This window comes from Phalacrocorax aristotelis, chromosome 12 (genome assembly GCF_949628215.1).
Source record: "Phalacrocorax aristotelis chromosome 12, bGulAri2.1, whole genome shotgun sequence".
NCBI classification, from domain to species: domain Eukaryota; kingdom Metazoa; phylum Chordata; class Aves; order Suliformes; family Phalacrocoracidae; genus Phalacrocorax; species Phalacrocorax aristotelis.
Genome location: NC_134287.1, coordinates 9093545 through 9114903, shown reverse-complemented (window position 1 = coordinate 9114903; position 21359 = coordinate 9093545). Strand labels below are relative to the sequence as shown.

At 41.5% G+C, this 21359-nt stretch overlaps 1 protein-coding gene across 1 annotated transcript in view; it reads left to right on the top strand.

Annotated features, from left to right (window-relative positions):
• NT5C2 (5'-nucleotidase, cytosolic II) overlaps positions 1-21359 on the top strand; it is a 62429-nt gene that overhangs the window by 7198 nt on the left and 33872 nt on the right. The window contains exon 2 of the mRNA XM_075108264.1: positions 13159-13279. Coding sequence (XP_074964365.1) covers positions 13179-13279 — 101 coding nt within the window. The 5' untranslated portion in view covers positions 13159-13178. The remainder of the gene's footprint in view (positions 1-13158; positions 13280-21359) is intronic.

Below are 21359 nucleotides of genomic sequence, written 5' to 3'. Positions count from 1 at the left end.
TGCTGGAATCATCAGCAGATATGTGTGATATTTTATGAGCAAATTTTATATGAATTGGAAAGAGCTTTACCTGCTGTGATCTGAGTTTAAATATCCATCTGTAGCCATCAATAATCTGGGGACTTTTGTTGCTTCTGATCCAGGAAAATAACAGTGGCCTTTCCAAGAGTTTGTTAAAAATACATTTATAATCTAACCTTTCCTATTTTTTTTCACGTGGTAATAGATTAGGTAGGTTCTTAACCTCTTGTTTTACATGTATTGTAGCTTCTCTTGCAATATCGCACTGGCAGTTTATGAACCAAGGCCAAAAAACTGTGCTTGCTAGACTTGAGCAATCAGGAGGGAACAGATGATGAAAAACTAACAATGTTTTACTCATCTACCACTCATTTTTCTTCACTCACATTTCTTCACAGAGTATCTAGTGAGTAGATATTAACAAAGACAGTAATAAAAGGCACTTTCAGTCCTCATAAATCGATGTGTGCTGGTGGGGTCAAGAACAAATATAGGAAAGGTTACGACATGTAGAGAACTCTCTTCCTGTGTTGTGATGCTCAGAGCCAGGCTGGGATTTTTTTCAGTTGATGTTTTGAAGGCAATTAGAAGGAGGCATTTCTGTGGCTGCACAGGAGGCTTAGCGCTGGCTGGGTGCGCCGTCAGCTTTTTTTTAGCAGCTACAGTAGGTCAGGTAACATGCTGAAAAAGAAGTCCTTTTCAGTGAATCAGGGCTGTTGTGCCACTCCGCCTGGGACAAACATTTTTTAAAGGCATCTCAGAACCCGGGGTACTCAAGCTATTCACTTATCCACAGCAGGAGCACAAGACCCCGCTGCTGAACGAGCCTTCCAAGTGTACACTGATGAGATACTTGAGATTCCCTGAAGAGAGAAGTCCTGGCCAGAGGGAAGCTTCAGCGCTGGGAACTCTTGGCTCTGGTTTTGGGGTAACAGGGACCTGCTGCTGATGCCTTCTTAGTTATTTTTTAATATTCCCTCACCCTTCAGGCTGACAGGTTTCTTCCAGGTCCCAGCTGAAGGAGTAGGTCCATCATTTTATCCGTGTTCTCTCTAAGCACCGTCTATGCTGAGACAAGTGTGGAGAGAGCAGTATGTGTGTCCTCCTCAGCTCCTGCCGGGGAACAGCCTCCTGTGTCAGCAGATTTGATTTAACCTATTAAAAAACAGTGGGCTGAAGGGACCATGGAGAGATGACTTTGTTTTCCTCAAATGAACTTGGTGGTTTTTGTTTTGCTTGGATGGGGTAGTAAAAAGTTTTAGAAGAAAAATGTTTATACAGTTGGAAAACAGTATAATGTAGGCCTTTGGTATCACCTGATAAAGCTGAGACAGTTAGGTTATCAAAGAGAAGCCAGAGACTTAGCAAAAGCTCAAAGTCATCATAGATGTTCAGTTATTTTACTGATGAATTAAGTTACATAGGTTGCCTAAGAAATGAATTAGCAGTCTTTTGGAAGGGCATGGGAATACTGCAGAGAAAGTATTTGTAAAATTAATTTACTTGTAGAGTTTCCTGCAGTGGTGCCTCAGTACTACATATCTGTCAACATTAAATGAGATCTGGGGGCTGATTACACCTAGGTGGGGACACTGTTGTGCCCTAAGGACAGACTTTTAATTTCATTTGTAATCAGGCAGGCTATAATTGCTACATTTGCCTCTGATTAAAAAAACAGGTCAGAAAAGAAATGAATTGTGCTCTGTATGCAGAGGGGAACTTCACACTGTAAGAGCACTTCAAAACACTGACAGACTTCACATTCCCTGTTTTTTCATCTTTTTGCTTGCTCAGTTGGCAGGTCTGTAGCTTGCTTCTCATCGGCATAGGAATGGCTATGTGGGACTGCTTCCTAAGAATGGAGTACAGGAACGGTTTTGAGTACGCACCTTTCTGATCTCGATGATGAGGGATAAGTACATGTCCAACCTCTGATTTGGGGAGAAAGAGGATTTCTGTGTGGCTCAGGTGAGGGGTACCTGTGGTTACTGAACTAGGAGGAAGATAGAGAAGGAAGGAGTTGGACTTCTGGCCTTTGTGAGTGTTTCGGGAGATTGCTAGAGCCAACACAGGAGTGATTTGTTGAACTGAGCCTGGATGCAGAAGACTCTTGCCATTCTCACCTGAAAGGCTAGATCAGCCTCAGGGAAAGCTTCTTGGAAGAGATATAGGTAACCATTATTAAGGACAAAAGGAAGCCCATGAAATCTGTAGTAGGCTATTATGCGTCTGGAGCCCTATATGTTAGGATAACTGAGAATCAAGATGCTCTTCACTAAACGATTTCTGTATTTTTCTTCACAGTGCCATTTATAGCTGAGGAATATCATTATTTTACCTTGTTTTTGTCTTGTGGACAAACAGCAAGTTGAAAACAGTCTGAGTTTTGCATATGAAGTCTGTGGCCTTGCTGGGTGTCAAGGCTTTCTCTGCTGTGTCTGGCTTAGTTCCACAGTCCCCAGCTCATCCTTCTTTTGGAAAGATGGGTTTATTTGTCAGTGATCTGCCTGTTACTGGTGGGTAAGATCTCAAAAGGAAGGGAGACCCAGTTAGTCTGAGTATTTGGTAAGCTTTTTCCTTAAAGGAGGTGGGAGGAGAAGGGAGTGGCACTGGGAAAGAAAGGTCTTAGCAGGAAAAAAAAAAAGTTCTCATTGGTTTTGAAAGAGCAGCTCTCAGAATTACTGGATCATCTTCATCTGTTGATCTCAGTGTTTATTTTCGGTAACTTTTTTTTTGTGAAGGAGGAGACAGTGTTCCCCAGTTCAAGTATGTCAGCTTCTTTACTCAGCAGCACATCCCTTGGTGAGTGTTGTGTCCAGAGCCCCGGGACTCACGCTGACTAGCCAGCTGGCTATTGGCACCTGGGCTGAGCAGGGACCGCTTTCAGCCAAGGCTGGAGGGAGGGAGATGTGAAATCGTGTTTCCAGCCTGTGGAGATGGTTCAGATGCTGATACATCTGTTTATGCAGCCCATAAACGTGTAGAGAGGACCCATACAGCATGGCAACCGGTTCAAGTGTCTTTAAAAACATCATCCTTATTCTTCCTTTTACTTTCAAAGATTAGAAAAAATCCAGAATAAGCTTTCAGTATCTTTGCTTTTTCTATAAAATACTAAGGAAACAGGGACTGTGATCTTGAGAGACAAGAGGGTTTTTTTACCAGTAAGCACGTTCAGTAAGGAAAGCCAGGAAAAATGTCCTCCCTCACCTTCAGTGTTTAGAAGATAAAGAGGACTTCTGGCAGTTTGCGTTATCCAAGCTGACCCAGTTGCGTGCTTTCAGAATGACTCTGCTACTGATCGGAATTTTGCATCTCAAATACTTTGTCTGTTGCTACTGAGCTTCTGGAAAGGGCCGTTAAGTCTGTGTTTGCTTCCTGAAACACAGTGGAATCTAATTAAAAGCGTCATTGTTTTGAAACACCATGATCTGCTGCCAAAAGAGCTACTGTTGTATAATCCTTAATAGCAGGTTAGAGTGGCAGTTGTTCCTTGGTTTGAAATTGGTATGTGGAAGGATGGCTTTCCAGTTCTCTCTCCGGGGATGGCACGTCTCATCTTGTTCTCTCTCTCTGGCAACTGTAACTCACGCAGAGGCGTTCAGCTATCCTGAGTTGGTAATAGATCCTCACGCAGGTTTGAACACCAAGAGTGTTACTTAGAGGTTCACTTCCATGCTGACATTTCTTCCTTTTGTGCTGTTTATGTTATCCTGCAGCTCAGCTCGCGCGCTGTCATGCTTCATCTTTTTAGCAATGATATTAGCATTTGCAGATATCAGTCAAACATTGAATTCCTATTGTGGTGGGCATTTGCATCAAAGTTTACCTCCCGGTTTTCAGCTAAAGCAAATACATAGGAACTCTTAAATATTTTTTTTAGGGTAGACTGTATTAGAGCAGAGGGATAAAATTCATCTCTAGTTTTTAATCTTTCAAGACCCTTTGCAATGAGAGCAATTGCTTATGGGAAAACAGTGCGAGTAAAATATTTTAATTATCTTATGGGTTTCTTGCTGGAAACATAAAGCAGTGAGAACAACATCTCCGCAGCCAGGTCCGTGCTTGCTATAGGCAGGCGCTCAGTTGGACAGCAGTTTGGGAACCTCTGCAGCAGAGGTTGCTGCAGGCTGCTGAAGACCTTTTCCCAAGGAAGCGAGTTTCCCAGGGCCGTTAGGGTGCACAGTTCATGCTGGTGTTGGCTCAGAAGAGCTTTTTTTTGTCCATTCACCTTCTCCTCTGGTGAAACCTTTCCCTGGAGTTTTCTGTCCAATATTGCTTGTGCCTCAGCCTCTTATTCACTGAGACATTGGTTTATAAGGTGAGGAAGAGTCAGTTTGACTGGCCTGCTGGGTAGCTCAGGCTTATTTGACTTCTCTGTATTAATTCTTGAAACTGTGAAAAAAGGCTGATTTAAACATCACTCCCCTCCCCTTCATTTAGAGCCCCCTGGTGATGGAAAAGCTACTTCGGAAATTTGTTGTTTCATAATTAACTGTCCTCTCTATGAATATTTGTTGTGTGGATTTATTTAATTTCCAGTCATGGGCTTTTTTTTGTTCTGTCATTGCTAGACTGAGAGCCCTCCACAGTCATGCTGCTTACCTGCGCATAAATGCTTCTAGACTATTTTCAAATCACCTGCAGACCTGCCCTCTTTAAATTGGCAGTCTTCCACTCCAGCCTTACTCTCTTTCACAGCTTTATTCCTTCCTCAGTATAATCAGTATCATCCCTGAATGGGGACAGCTGGCTGAAGACAGTTTTCTAGTGGTGTTTGTAACAGTGACAGATAGGCACACGGAATCCTGCTTGGTAGCCTTTACATCCAAGGATCATATTTGACCTGCAGTCACAGCATTTCTTTGAGAGCTCATGTTTGCCAGTTCTTCTCTGTGGAATAGCTCTTGCTCTTCTGGATCAAGTCTCACATTCCTTAAGTATAACCCTCTTCCTTTTTTTAAAGCAGTAGGATAATATGGGGCACACTAGACTTAGAGAAGTGGAGAACTATCATTACCTCTGTGTAAGAAGCAGTATGTTGGAAATGACTTAACTAAAATGGTAATTCTGCAGGAAATATTGAGAAGCATGAGCTATATGGAAGCTAGAAAATATGCTAATTAGCTCACTGGAGAATTTGTGGTTCCCATTTCAAGGCAGTAAACTCAGTTACAGATAAATGAGGAGAATGGATGGTGTCATGGTCCTCACAGAGGGTCAAATTTGAGGTTTGCTCCTCACGGAGTTGCGCTATGGATTTCATAGTTTTCCAAATTCCTTTCTAACCATCCATAAAATTGATGATCATTAAATAATGCTTAAAATATTTAAAATAACTAGTGCTCCTTGGAGTTCCTGAACGAATAGAACTCCTTGGATAGAAATGGATACTCACCCAAAGAAACTCCAAATTTATCTGTCTGTGGTTTTTAGTGCATCTAATGCATTTGGGTCCTGGATTATTACTGGAGCTCTAGGCACTGGGCAGACACTCTGTGGATATGGTTGTCAGTAGAAATAGTTTGCTTAAAAGGTCCATGTAAAATAAGCTGGGTTTTGTTAAATACATTTTACAGTGTATTTGATATATAGCCATTACTTTAGCATCTGGCTTTATGACAGAGATAAAATTCAGCCTGAAATTAAATCAAATCCTATAATAAGCCACATGAGTAGCATTCTCCCTTTTGATACCTTACCCATCCAGAATTAACCCTTGAGTTACCCTTGTCTATCAGTCAGACCATAGCAAATAACTCCGCTGATGTCAGCACTGCGGAGGTGCGCAAGAGACACAGCTACCTCCTTCCTGCGGGAGGACTCAAAGCCAGCATCGGAGATTGCAAGCCTGGAGGTGGGAGGGTTAGTACAATCTATGGAGCAAGGAGAGTCTTATCAAACTAGTGTAATCCATGGGTCTTTGTATACTGCAAGTGGGATCTACTGTGAGCTCAATACATGTGTCTGTGGTTAACATTAACATTAAGAACATTAACATCTTCTTAACAGCAGATCTCTACCTCTTTAATGCCCTGTAATGGGCATACAGAATTATCCTGCTTAAAGCCAACCTCAAGTATTAACTATCATGAGCTGAGAGTACGCTTTGAAGTGTCTCTTGGAAGTAATTTAATATTCTAATAGGAAGAGTGTATTTTATCCTTCCTGCCATCATGAACCTGAAGTCTTGCTGTTAAAGAGGTGGCCACCCGGAAGTGGAAGTTTGTCAAGTGAAGAACTTAACTTTAGGCACAAGGGGGGCGGGGGGGGAAGTCAATTCTCAGTTTTCTGGTTTAGGTAATTTACAAGATTCACTGCCTATATGTGGCAACTGTGGGCTTTCCAGTGCTGCCAGAGATCTCAAGTCGTGAACATATTAATTTTCCAAAAGCTTCACTAATTTAAAACACCTTTTGGAAACAATTTGCTACTAGTTATTAAGAAGTGTTGGCAGTAAGAGTGGTTTGAATTGTCATCCCAGAGCTGTGGGGGAGAGGAGAGGAACTGTGTGAACTAGCAGTTAGAGCTGGTGTGTAAAGCTGCAACTCAGAGTAAGATCGGAGCGTCATTCGGCATCCGTGCAATCACTGTGGCTTGGAGCGAGTCAGAAGCCTACTGCTTTGGGGCTTGTGTCATGCGTAAGTACAGGTAGTTCTCAGTGTTCAAGAATTTGTAGACATGATCTAGACACCTAGTGTAACTGATACCTTGACCGAGACTGATTATATTTTTGTCTTCTAATTCTTCGTTAATTGAATCTGGTGTTGTCATTTTCAGTACATTTCCTAGGTTTGCCATCAGGTAAAGCTGATGTAGCCTAAAATATATTCAGTTAATTATTTTAGGATTCCTGGGGAGGCTTTATCAGACCGCCTGATTAAACACGTTCATCTCTGTTGTGTATTGTGTAACATTCTCTTTGGTTGCAAATCGAATGGGACGTACTTTGTTATCATCGAGGAACTAACACACTATCATCCTTCTTTTTCATTGCAAACTAGAAATATTTCTTGAAGAATTCTACTGTTTCTGCATTTGTCCTCATCTCTGTTCAGTAATGTCTCTGCTCTCTTGCAAGGATTTCTCTTGTTCCTACCATACGTAAAAAAATCTCCTTTTCATTGTCAGCTCTGCAAAAGTGGGAGCTCCACCAAATTTTGCAAGTTGGTTATCACAAGACTTTTTTCTTTTTACATTGCACTGGTACGAGCTAAAGGATTAGTTTGTCCTGTTTTCCAGTGTGTTTTGGTGGTACTCCTGAATTCTGTGACCATATTGACATCTGCGCATCTGGGACCTGTAGTTCTGAGTTACCAGGAACATTAAAATGTGGCCTGGGGAGTCCCCCACCCATTCTCTCTGCATTGTTCTTCCCAAGCAGAGCGTGAGCAGAGATTTTGGTATTTAGCTCACATGAATTGTTCTGGGTTTCAGAAATGCCACTTACAGACTTTTTTTTTCTCATTAGTTGGCATTTTTAGTTCTAGAAAGGCTGTGTCACCTTGCCTTCTAGCAGCCCTAAGATGTCTCATCTTTTCCTCATCTGCCACATCCCTTCAGTGAGTTTGTGACACACAAAGTTGGGGTTTGTGGAGTGTTTGAGGGCTCTTCCTTCCTGGACATTAGCTGAATTGAGTCACCCTTTGGCTGAGGCAGGAGCCTGCACAGAAAGAACTGTTCCATGGAGGCAGCCATCGGAGGGCCAGCACGTTAAGGGGAGAGGAGTTACTATTGGTACTTATGTGTGAACTGATTCATTGCCTTTGCAGAGAGCTTTAGTGTGGGCATGGCAGGTGAGATCAAGCACAGTGCCTGAGTGGTGGTGTTGAAGAGGAGGCTGAAATGGTTGCGCAGCAAACAAGTAAATAGTTTGGGAGTGTGGCTACAGCATGGGCGACCCAGGGGTCAATGCGGGTTCTGAATAGGGAGCAGAAGTCAGGCGTGTTTAGGAATGTGTAGAGATTTGAGCTTGCTAAGAGTGTATCGGTCTAGGTATTATTCCTACTGTGGAGTTTAGTTTCAAGCAGGGCACATATATCAAGGCATGCTTACATTTATGAAGCTGGAAGATGCAGTGTCTCTCTAATTCGTCCTGACAGCGGTAGGAACTCAGACTGGTTATTAGCACGTAGGCTGAGGAATTAGGACTTCTGCATTTGATTTCCTGTTGCTCTGTGTTATTACCGTCTCTGTGTCCCACTATCCTTGCTGACAAAATGGGGGCAGCACCTTTTGCTGCCCCTAAAGGTATTATGTGAACAAGAGTTTGTGAAGTGCTTTGGGATCACAGGTGTAAGAACTGCCGTGCTGGGTGAGGCCAGAAGCCTGCCCAGCCCCTGACCACACAGCGGCAATAGGAGATGCTGTTGAGGAGGATGGCACAGTCCTGGGTGCTTTCTGCACTCTGTCCAAGGTTGTCAGAGGATCAGAGGGCATGGCACTAACCTGAGTGGGTTTCACCTCCTCTGATGCTAGCTGTCCCAAGTTTCTAAGCTAAACTGGATGCAAGCTACTTCTGCCCTTGGTGGAGGGAGAGGGGTGCTCCTGGAAAGCAAGTCACTCACTTTTCTTAACCTCCCTTACATGGACAGTCCTCTCAGCTGCAGAAAAAAACTGCTTTTCCCCTCCCTGTTTGTGAGGCCATGCCATGACCTGGACCAGGAATTTGATCTGAGTCTTAAAACAAGCCAACCTCAATCCTGCTAACTTTGCTTTTCCCCTTTCTCAGGATTTTAACATGGTTCATTCCTCCCTAGCTGAGACCCCACAAAGCCACTTGAGATGGAGCAGCGTTGTGGTGGGGAGGCAGGAACTGCTCTAGGTTTGGCAAGGGCACACGAAACCTGTCTGTACACCCACAGCCTCTGACTAGACGCAAAGCTTTTAAGTAGCTAACGTTAGGTGTGATAATTTTTTTCTCTGTTCTCTTTCCACTGTGCACGTACATGTGTGGGTTGTACTGACAAGTTATTAAGCAGAACATGTGAAAAGAGGCAGATATAGTGTACGGCAAATCAGTGTGAGTACGCTACAACTTTGAGATTGGTTAGTGATTCTTTTGTTTTCTGCTATGTAAGCTCTTGGAGAATATCCTGGACAAAGTGGGGTTGCCACTGCTATTTTGTTCATCTCTGCATTTTAGTGTGTGTGCCTGTGATTTGGCATTGCATCATCAAACAAAAAATTGCATCAACTCAGAAAAAAAAATACAGGCAGTGCATTCAACCTGAACACATCAAGTATTATCAGGTGCAGAAATTTCTAACTATTGGTTGGGCAAAAAAAATATAAGAAACCCAATAGCAAAACTTGAAAGGGAATGCTTCTGGACATTTTATTTTATATGTATAAGTACTTGAAAAAATACAGTATGGATAATACTTGAAAACAGCTAAAACCTGACAAAAGAAGCAAATGAACTTACTTCAAAATATGTGCTAAAAACCTCACATTCTTTTGGACCAAAGCATACGTGCTGGATAGTAGATCTATATCAGAGCTTTGAAGCTGAGATTTTGAAAATACCTTTTCAAAATTAACCCTGTACCATAAATGCTATCAGATGCTTAATTAGGACTGCACTAGCAAGGAGCATGTTTGCAATAAATTATGGGGAGGCGTTCTGACATGCTTTATCTATGTAAAGATTTCTATTTTTATGTGAAGCTATTTACAGATTATTGATTTCAAAAATAGATTTGTAACTAAAGAAAGATGCATCGTATTTCAGTTGCTCGGAGTTGAGAATGTTGCCTGGCTGGCTGCCTGCTCTCTTAGATGTTTATTGCAGTGGCTTACAAGTGCGTGGAGTGATTCAGCCCTTCTTATTTTTCTCGCTCTATTTGGAAGAAGGAATTTGTATTCAGGCGTCAGGTCCCATATCTCTTACCCACACAGGTAGCCTGATTTTTACACCTTTGAAGCATCAGAATGATTTCATTGAGGTCTGTGAGACTTTTTGTGTAAGACTTTCAGGTGGGGAACATCCATCACAATATCTTTTGTCAGTTATTACTGTTTTACTTCAGGGCAGTAAGGTATTGTCACAGTGCCAGTGGAGCCTGCTAAGCTCTAAGAGTGCCTCTGAGTTCATGTAATAAAAAACTTCAGCATAAGATTTTTTTATTTTATTCTGTGTGAACATTAAAAGAAAGGTTTTAATTAATAAATCAGGGCAAAGCCTGAAGATAGAGGGAATATCTTTTATTAGAGCAACTGATAGAGTTTGAAAATTTAGACAAGCTTGTGTGCCCAAGAGCTTGTCTATTTTTTTCCAGCCGTAACAGTTAGTCTAATAAAAGATATTGCCTCTGTCTACAAACCTTGTCCTGCCTATGAAGTCTGTTCATCACAGCTACAGCCAAATACTCTTGGAACATTAAAATAATTCAGGCCTTTCTTGCTTAATTATGGAAACTCAGATTTTTGTGGTTTCCTCAGGCCTCAGCTTTTTGAATCCCAGCACACACAGAATGATGCAGGCTGGTTTCTCCTACCGTAAAGGAGAATGTATCAAATAGGAGCTCAAACTACTTCACTGATTCCTTATTTTAGAGAGGATGTTTTTAAAGGTAACCTGCTAAAGTTCTGCCATCTGGATTTTAGGATATTTTGTAGGATGCTCCGAGATGTCTGGCATGGATGGCTGTTGAGCAGTCCTATCCTAGCACTTGTGTCAGCATCTCTAATGTGGTGTGATGGTGATGGGAAGCAAATGAAGTGGGAAGAAGGGGCTGGCAGAACGGTCCGTCTCTGGCTTTGGCTGTGGGTGTAAATCCTTGAATCTTGCTATGTGTCTGGTTGGGTAAGCGGAATAGTGTAGCCCTTCTTAATGGCATGAAGCTTGGATTTGGACTTGTTTCAGCTGGAAGACCTAGACCTGGACCTAAGAGTCGTAAGACCAGCCATGCAACAGTTCTTTCAGAGCTATTTTACTTGGTTTTTAGAGGCCTTAAATGTATACGTCTTTTGGATCTGAATCTGTAGCTCTAGGTTAGTAGCTTTAAAATAGAGCCAGGTAAGACCAAGGTGGTGATGATCTGGGCCATCTTGAAATGTACATGGGATAAGATGATTTTCCACCATTTGGGGACACAAGCCCTTCCGTAGTTTGCAGTCTTGGGGTCATACCAGATCCTTCACTGTGCTGCACGTCTCTTGGCTGCTGACCTGGAGTCTGTCGCTCTTGTTGGGCACTGCTCCTCTCCTGAGGCCCCTCTCCTCTGTCAGGGCTGCTGCAGCTCTTGCTGCTTGTAAGGAGCATTACAGTAGGCAGTGCCCTGCCTTTGAAGTGGAACAGGTTGATGCTTGTGGGCTGTTTAGTTCTGTGCCCTGTGCTGCCTTCCATCTGCCTTTTGGCACAGCTTAAATAGCTGGTAATTACTTATAAGCCCTTGGTGGCTGGGGCCTGGGCTATTTTAGAAGCTGTTTCTCCCTGCATGCCCTGTTGTGGAAGTTGCGGCTGGCTGGAATGGCCCGTCGCCCTCTCACTGCAGTGACCTCCTCTCCTGGGTGTGTTGCAGGGAATCTGGGGGGGGAGAGCTCTCAGCTCTGGCATGTGGTCCCTTGGGCTGCCTGCCAGGGCCTAAATTTAGTGACCTTTAGGATGTGGCAGAAGATGCATTTGTAAACCTTGGTTATAGTAACTGGGAGACAAGCAGAGAATGCTGGGGGAGGGGAGGGACATATTTTTTACAGACAAGCTGTTTGCCATCTGTTTGGTTTTTATGACCAGCAACTAGTAGGTAAATAGACTCACAAAGGCTGTGACAATTGCAACTGTTGCTCTTCAATAAAATTTAAAACAAAAAAATGATACAAATTTCTTCTAGGGGAACGAGCGTGCGTGTGGCTGCCGAAAGCACCGTGACTTTAATGCTGATTTGGACACTCCCTCTACTCTCTGCTTTGCTGAAATCATCTAGTTTCCCTTCTGTAAAATGAGGGTAGTCATATTTTAAAGGTGTCTAGAAATGGTTGCTGTATCATCACCCGTGTAGCTTGTGGGTGGTTTTGTTTCTTTTAAGGAAGAACAAACAAGCCAAGCCCTGCAGTCCAGCAGTTGTGTGGGTTACACAAGAATGTGGTTTCATGTTATACCTAATTTGGTGTAACTGTGGGATGTGTCTCCTGCCCCATTCTTCATACCAGCAATAGTGATAGCGTTGTGGCCGGTTGAGCTGGGTTCAGCCATGCTGGCCAGCAGTGAGCTACCCAGTTTTTGTTTGCTTTTGGTCAGTTAGTTTTGATGGGTGAGGACTTGGACTGGTGAGCTGAACTGACTCACCATCGGGTGGCTGCACCATCCCGCCTGGTCCCAGGGACGCAGCAGGACACGCATCTGGCTGGAGGAGGGGGTGAGCAGGATTGCCCCAGTGTGCTAATAACACATCTGGGAAAGGTACCCCTGTTCCTCAGTACAGTCCCTTCCTGATGAGTAGGACTGTCCAGTGTTTTGGTTTTGACAACCGGTACTAACGAAGGGGTGCAGATGTTTGTAAAGATCTGCTGGTGAATATTTGCATTGCTAGTGTTACAGGTTTGCAGAATGTTCTTGCCCTGTCTTAATGTAGCTGACCTGCAGAGGACAAAAGATCATCTTGCTACTTTCCTTCCAATTGTTTCTGCTAATTTAGCATCAGTTTGAAGCTTTGTCTTTGCCTAGAGATCAAATGGCCAGGGACAAGGCTCTTTATTTTTACTGTGTGGTAAGAGTAACAACGTCAGTCACACATGGGTTTGTAGGGTTTGCCCTGCCTAATTTGTCTTGTGTATAGAGGGTAGGTTTTGCATCACCTAATGCTAACACATTTTAGTAACTCTAGGGTCAAAAAGTACCCCTTTTCAGCAATGAAAACAAGGTCTCTGTTTCTAAATGCATTTTCACCACAATGGATAGGAATGTCTTTGCCTTTCCAGCCATGTGGAAAAGCCTTCCAAATTATCTGTTTTAACACCCTATCTCATCAGACATCTCAGAGGGAAGCATCTTACTTAACCTGCAAACTCAGATCATTCCACTGAGTACTTTGCAAGGCTTCCTGAGTGGCATTGCATCTCTTCATACCAGGAAACAGGCAACTTTCTGGTGAAACAACCCTTGAACTTAACCGTTTTCTCTTCTACCTCTTTCAGAAATAAGTAAGCGTTTGAAGATGACAACCTCATGGAGTGACCGACTTCAGAATGCAGCAGATCTCCCTGCAAACATGGATGGGCACGCGCTGAAAAAGTACCGTCGGGAAGCTTATCACCGGTAAGTTGTTCATGTAACCCCAAAAAGTGCTGAGACAGAGGGAAATAAACTAAGCATAAACCCCACATTTCTTGGTTTTTACTTGTTGGTAAAACAGAAAGGTCATCTCACCTTCCTTGCAGAAGTGTTAGTAGAAGAGAACTAAGAAGACAGCACGGTATTGGCCTGCAGGAATTTACAAACAGTAATGTTGGGATACATATACTGGAGCAAGGGAAGGCATGCTTTCTTAATGTAGTCAAAAGATTAATCAAAGGTAGATTTTGGGATAGAAGCTTTCAAGTCAAGAAGTATTCAGTGGCAAGTGTCTTATAGTAATTATTTCAGTGCAGACTAGGAGAGTGTAGCCTTAGACACTGGAATGCACAAATATGAATGAAGAGGAAATCAAATGGGATCAGAAATTAAGTGTTTGAGAATTATATCTAATATGATTAATTGTGTGCACCACAGGAGCATGTAGAAAGCACTAGGTAAGATCTCAGCCTCCTTTTCTATGGAAGGTGTGCCTAAAACCATCTTTGCTGTAAAACAGTTACGGTCTAAATAAAGAAGATAGAGTACAAAACAAATGAAATGTTATCACTCTCATTTTATAGTTTGGGAATCAAAGTACAGACACTAGATTTTTTTCATATGATCACATTGGAACTTTGGTTGAGCCAAGAATTTAGCCCACAGCTCCCAAGGTTCCAGGCATAGAGTGTAAAAGGTGGATGCAGTCTGTATCCTTATCAGATGTCTGGACCATTACCAAGTTAAAAACAACGGCATCGAGTAATTGTCAGTATTCTGTTTGTAGGAGGTGTATCTTCAAAGTTTAGCTTGTTTAATTTGAGAAGTCATGCAGTATGATGATCAGGGTGTATTCAGCGGGAGTTGTAGAGACATATGTCTGATATAGAAACAGAAAAAGAAGTCAAGTTTCACAACCTCATGCTTAAATGCCACGTTGCATTTGTGATTCATATACGATGGTATTTCTGAGGAAATGTTTTGGAAGTGGTAGATATCTTTTAATTCTCCAAATGGAATCTAATTAGAGAAAAACACCTTAACATCATATGATAGGCCAGGTTGTGCAAGTTGCAATGTCTAAAGCTAAGTAATGGATCCTGTGATGCATTTTTGAACCTTTCCAATCTCCAGTTAATATATTTGGGCACATGTCTTAAGCGGTGTCATTATTTGAGTCTCTCTGTGTCAGCTGGTTTGTCATATATGGAAACATCTAATGAATGTAACTATATGTAGCATGTAGAAAGAAGGGGATTTTATACCATTCCCTGGCAAAAAATCTTCACCTTTTTGAAGTCATTGACAGGTTTACCTTTGTGTCATAATTTTACGTATGACTTTCGTTGTGTTACTCCTGATGTAGACTGATGGAAATGAAGTCAGAGTAAGGCCTATTTTTTTTTCCTCTCAGTATTTACTCAACATTTATTATGGTCAGGTGCTGACAGTCTGCTAAATGTTGTACAAGATCCAAAGGAAGTAGTACTTGTCCCTAACAGCTCACATATTCAAGTCCTTATCATGGTTACCCTTACTCATGTAAGAAGAAATCTTTACTTTCAGAAAGAATTTCCTTATGGAAAATGAGAGTGCACGCATAAAGGAGGGTTTCCTACTAGGAGCTGGGATCTGGTAGTCCAAAATTAGCCTGTGGTACGGTTTAAGTACCCCATTTTAGAATCTAGAAATGTCTAATTCAAAACATACTGAGCAGAAATGTTGCTGTCACTTCAGATCTTCATGGAAAGCACAGCATTGGAAATACATTAAGGGGAGGCACACTTTTGTTTTGAGATTACTATCGTCGCCTTAAAAGAGAGGGAGGGAGGGAGGGAGGGAACGGGAGAGAATGAGAGAACCTGATGCCAAGACTGTAGTATAAATCTGTGCTATTAATGGCTTTGGTGTACCAGTTTCATGGGAGTTATTTTGATAATCCAGTATTGTAAGAATCTGAAACAACCTCATTCCAGAGGCAGTGTTGTCAGATTTCTATTTCTGGTATTTTCTGTGATCTTAGTGTTAACAGATGTGATGTTACTTGGAAGATAAGTGCAGACTTAACATGATAGAGTAGGACTGAGGTTATTTCCCCTTGTTGTTTATATTATATTTTAAAATATTTTAATAATTGTTCAGATGTAGAATATGTGTGCTGGCCACAGCCATCAGTTCTAGGATGTAGGTCTGAGTATGCTTTGACTCTTGGATATTGCTGAAGCACTGCCAATTCTATGAAAAACAGATATAAAAGACAAGGCATTAATTGTAAAGATTCTTTTATTTCTCTTCCTCCTTTTTCTTTCTCTTTGTTTCTCTTTCAGTCTCTCTTTTTTTCTGTATCTTCTTGCTCTAGCAGCTAAAGAAAAAAAACTTGAAAACATGAATCTGACTCAGAAAGAAAATAAATAAAAAAGAATAATGATTTTAAAACTGTTAAGTATTTTTACCTTAAAGCTGGTCCCAGTGATTTTATGGGCTCAGTCTGGAAGGCTGGGGGAGCTTGGCAGCTGAGCCACATCTACAGATGAGTATAACTGGGGCTAGTTTTTGATACCAATGACGGAAGCCCAGTTGGGCTCCGAGTCATTAATCGGGGTTTTCTAAATGCTGCTAGTAATGCTTAGATTTCTGAAGTGTGAAATTTTAAAAACTTGTTTCACTGTTTGTTTACTTCACGCTTCAGTGGAGATACCTAGACCAATTGATTTAACTTTCTGGTTCTCGTGAACTATGCCAGATTCGATATGCTTGTACTGTAAATGTTGCAGCAGCATAAAATAAGGGGGAAAATTTCTAATCCAAGCAAAATAATTTACTTCAAAAATAAACATAATGATCCTGTGGGCATTAATCTTTTTAAAAACTTCATTAAAAAATTAGCTCTGAAGGTGCCACTCTAGTAGTCATATTTAACTGTGATTGTTCATACTAGGATGTGTTTTTTCAGGTGTTGCACTTCTTATTGTATCATACTTGACGGATGGATGTTCAACATATAATATTGTTGACAGAAATCCCAGCTGAGACTGGTTTAACTGGTGTAATGCATACTGACTCAGAGTATGATGACTATATCATAATCATGTCTGAATGCCAAAGGCAAGAATGTTCAAAATCAAATATTTGTAGCTGTTTTCCTCCCGTAGCTGTTTTCCTCCCAAAAGTTTTGCTTGGTGTTTGGGTGATTTTGTACAGCTGCTTGAGAAATTAGAGTGTTGAGGTTATTGATGATGTAAGCAAAGCTTGTGAATGTGAACACGTGTGCCATGCTGAAAAGTTCAAGGGCCGTGAAACCAACATCAAGAATCAGAAAAATCTGTAGGGGAGGTGAAGTGGTGGGGTTTTACCTTCAGGGTATGCCTGATGACTTTAACTAAGACTTTTGGTTAGCTAGTGTTACTATCAGCCACAAACCTTGTTATACAACATTGTTGGCGCCTGTTGGAGATGAGGTCTAAAGATGAATTAATATACAAGCTAGATGTTATTCATTCTCTAACAGAGGTCACTGGTAAGAGGATACTGCATTACTGTGCTATTGGCAACATACGTTTTAATTCGGAAATAAAATGGATGTGTAGCTGTTAGGTGGCTTTTCCTTAGTGTGTGTGGTTGTGAGGCCACCTCCCTTATGCACTGCTTGTTGACTTTTCCGGGTAGAGGATAATCACTAGGTCATTTGTTCTGGAGGAGTACTGTCATTTAACGTGATTGTAATTAGGCAAGAACTAGGTTGACTCTGAGCCACCAAATTGCCCTAGTGTCTATTTTTTAACTTGGAGTGAGCACTTCTAGGCACCCTCTGGATTATCTCACATAGCTCTTTAGGGTTTAAATAGCAACCACATCTAGTTAAAGCAAATAATGGAAAAAGTTGGTGTTCCATCCACTCTTGTTACTGACAGTTACCAAGATCCAGGAAACAGGTATTTGCATTTACTTTTATTCTGTGGTTTTGGCTTCGCAGAGCAGTAAGGCTGAGGTGGCCTTTTTATTAAACATACAGACTTTAGGATGCTTTTATCATTTTGCATCAAAGTAATTTGAGACTTCTCATCTTGAACATGGGGTTTCTGTTGTTGTTTTAGTTTTGTTTTCTTGCTCTGTTGTTTACTGGCTAGTGCAGGGGATGTGGCATTGTGATTCCTAATCCTAATTCTCATGCTGACCGGCCAGAGAGTGTTGAATAAGTTGTTTCATAGATTTGTGCTTCAGTTTGCTTTCAGAGCATCTTGTAGTAGTAATATGAGTTAAGTGATTTAAGCTGTTAAGATACACTGAGATCCTGGGTTAAAAAAAAATGCTATGTACTTTAATAATGACAAAGCAAAAGGATTACCGATTGGTTGTTTTGATTTCTAAGGTTAAAGATGTATTTTAGTTCGTTCAATTTTTAAACTCTGGGCTACTCACTGCTAATCTTGTTTCTTCACTTCGTTGATTCTGGATCATCAGTGATTGCAAACAGGTGGAAATGTTACATAAACTAGGCTATGAGGCTTGAAACTGTTTGTCTATTTGGGTAGATATATATAAAGTACCTTTAAAATGATCAGTTCATTGAGGTGGCAAATGAGAAAAAAGATCTTTACCAGTTTGAAAATGCTCTTTTCATCAGACACATTCAGCTAGGCGATGTGTGGTAGTTCCATGTAACTGCAAATGAGGTAGCTCTGTAGGTACTGCTGGCTGTGGTCTGTCCTCATGTTGTTGTGCAGCCTCCTTGGACTCGTGCGGTGGCATGCCTGTAGCGGAGGGCAGCATGTGGCACTCTCTGTTTGTTTTGCTTTAGTGCTTTGGACATTGGAGAGAGGAGGGAGAGGGAGTGTTAAGGCAGGAGAATGGGTGGGCTTATGAGAAAGCAGAACATGTGCCAAATTAATAATAAAGAAATTACATTGAAAATGTCCCATCATCCCTAGCTTTAATAGTTTTGCGGAGCAGACGGCTGTTATTTTGGGATGGAATCCATGTGTGAGCTTCTTGGCACTTTGCTGTTGCCTGGGAAGAAAACCCAAACAATGTAAACAGAAATGGCCAAGGCTATCTCCTTCCATCTGATTCCTGCTGAATTTCAGAGGGAAGTGCTCATAGTCATGTTTCTGGATACGGCCTCATCAGACTTTTAAATTCTGGTCGTAACCTGATTTTCTAGTTTTCTAGTTTTATGTGACTATAATTGTGCAAGGACAGTTTGTCTTGTGAAATTGCAGGGCACTATGTTGGAAATATTACTAGAAGTAACCAGAAAATGTTGATGCCCTTCTTCTGTCTCCCATATCTGATACTGTTTCATCTGCCTAAAGCCATCTTGAGCCCAAACACTATCTCTGAATATTCCTCTTCGACTGAAGAAGGAATAAAATGGAACTCCAAAAATCTAGCATTGTAAAAGAAAGACCAAAATGGTATGATAAATAATAATATATGGGGCGGTCATTACCTGCCGAAAGAGGCAAGAATCAGCAAAAGGATTATTAGATTGGTTTTAGTAGTTTAAAGCGGTTTATTTCTCATCCCTTCTAAGACAGGTACGAAACCACCCAGCACCCAAAGGCAAGGCATTTTGATATACATTAGTATCATCTTAAGGTTGCTCACATGATTTGTGCCAGATAAGTAAGGTCAGCAAGGGATTCATCACAGTTCACTGCTGTTGGTAGAAGTCACCTGTATCCAGAACTATAATGTCACGTAGTGAGACATCTCTGCCAACCATACAACATCTGGGGACTAGCTAGTAATACTGAGAACATCCAGTTGTCATAAAAGTAGTGGGATTTTTTTTTCATTATTAGCCTATTTGAGGAGGCCATGGGGGACTTGGACATGGGAGGCTATTAAAAGCTAATCCATTTAGTTTTCTCTTATTTCTTTTTAACTCTTCCAGCATATTAAAACATGGAAGTTGTCCATAAAGTGAAGATTAACCAAAGTGCCTAAACTTTGAGGAAGCAGAAATCTGAGCCTTCTGGCTAGTTAGTCCCTGCTTTGTGGCTGGCTCGAGCCCAACTGTCCACCACAGTCTTTTTTAAACACTCATGTAGATCATGCTTAGCCAGCTCCCACTGTATTTGCTATTCCACACAGCACTGTTGCAAGTTCTTTTGTATTTATTTAATTTCCAGTGAAAAAACTCTCCTGACATAAAATGCTTCTTGCTGCAAGGTATATCTAGACACATTTGGAAAATCATTATAAAAGTGCTCGGTTCCAGAAACCTTGCCTCACATTGTTCATTTTCTCACTATAAGGAGTTGTGAGCCATGTGCCAAGTTCCTCCTTAGTTGTATAACTATGTGCATTTTGTTTATTTTGTTGGTCATATTACAAGAATATTATACATGCAAATTTCATTCAGGGCACAGAAAGCCTTTGAGATTTTCCATGAATAAAATAAAAACATTTCTTCCTCTCTGCATTCACTCCCCTCCTGTGTTACTTGAGAAGAGTTGGGATTTAGGTTTCTGCCTTGGAATTGATTGACAAGAACAGTAACAAAACTAAGATCAGTTCTCTTGTATAAATATAAAGGACCGTGAGTTGCAGTGTTGAGGATATCAGGGTTCTGTGACTCCCTTTATGCATGCTCAGCAGTTCCTTCTTCCTTGCAATACAACACATTTTTCTCTTATCCAGCACAATTCGTAGAGCTTAAAAAGAAAATAAATACTGTCATCATTGAGAGCTTTCTGCTGTGGCCAGACTGCAGGGTTTAATCTTTGAGGAAGAACTCATTAGAGGAAATGTGCTTCATGGTTTCCCTTAAAGAAGCTTCTCAAGTCCATTTTTCTAAAGGTGTGGATCTGTGCCAGGCTAAGTCACCCCGAGCCCAGGCTCCTGCCTCCCCACTCCCACTGTGCTGTGTGCTGGCTCAGGGAGCCGATGGTGCTGGATGTGGTCCCTCAGCCGGCTTCCCCACAAGCACCGACACCTTGGACCGCTCCAGCCACGTTGCACAGGGAGTGCAAAACCGTGGAAGATTCATAGGGATATTCCTCAAAGCAGAAACACAAAGCTTGGTTTTTATCAGGAAGGAAAGATGAAGACAAGAGAAAGGCAGTGTCCTGTTTAAGGAGATGCTTTGGTCGCAGACAGGTGTGGAGCTGGGGAGTTGGGTTTAGGCAATACCCACCTCTGCCCCTCAGCACAAGGAATGGAGAGGGGAGAGTTTTCATGCTGTGCCTGCAGTTTGATTTGTCTTGATGCCCAGTGCTGTTAAATTTTTAGATCAGCTTAATTTTTAACTCCAGTGCTCCTAGTTAAAAATATTATTTTCTGAATGGAAAAAACCAAAATCAGGGGAAGGGAAAGTGTGATTTCTTCTGATTCTGGCAAGTGGAAAAATTATTCTAGATTAAAACTTCCTTGCCTAAAAGCGTTGGGTGATTTTAGTTTTCTTCTTACTCTGACTTTATCTCAGCTGTTTGTAGCCTGGAAGCTTCTCTGATTTTTGTTTATCTAGATGAGCTGTAAAAAAACTTGTCACCTCATCCTTTCCTTTAGAGACCAGAGGATCTTTTCCCTCAGGTGGTCAGGGCTCTTAGGGTCTTAGTGTTGGGTTTGCTTTATAGTCATTAAAAACAACTCTTGTCATTTCTCTATACCATGTCTTCTGTGGAGACGTTACCTTTTTGTAGCCAACAAACACATTTTACCAGTATACTTGAAATCAGGCTGAGCATACCTTCGATTAGGATCTAAGCACATCTCTGAAATGGGCTAAGTCTGCAACTTCTGAGAAGCACCTGGCTCTTCCCAGAAACTGTTATGGTGATTTAATCACAACTTATATCTTTAGTTTCTAGGATACTGCAGATATTTACTACTTAGAGTAAATTCCCTGAATTAAGCTGGTCAGCTTCTGGGAGGAAATATTTCGAAGTATCTACTTAGATACTTGTGTCTAGGGGGGCACTGTGCAGGTGTCTGATAAAGGACAGACGTCTTCCTTTATCAGGATTTAAAGTTCAGGTGCCAAGTGCCTACAAAATAACCCGGTATCTGACTTGGCCTTCACAAGAGAAGCAAAACTGGTTCCAGTTTCTTTTGTCACTGT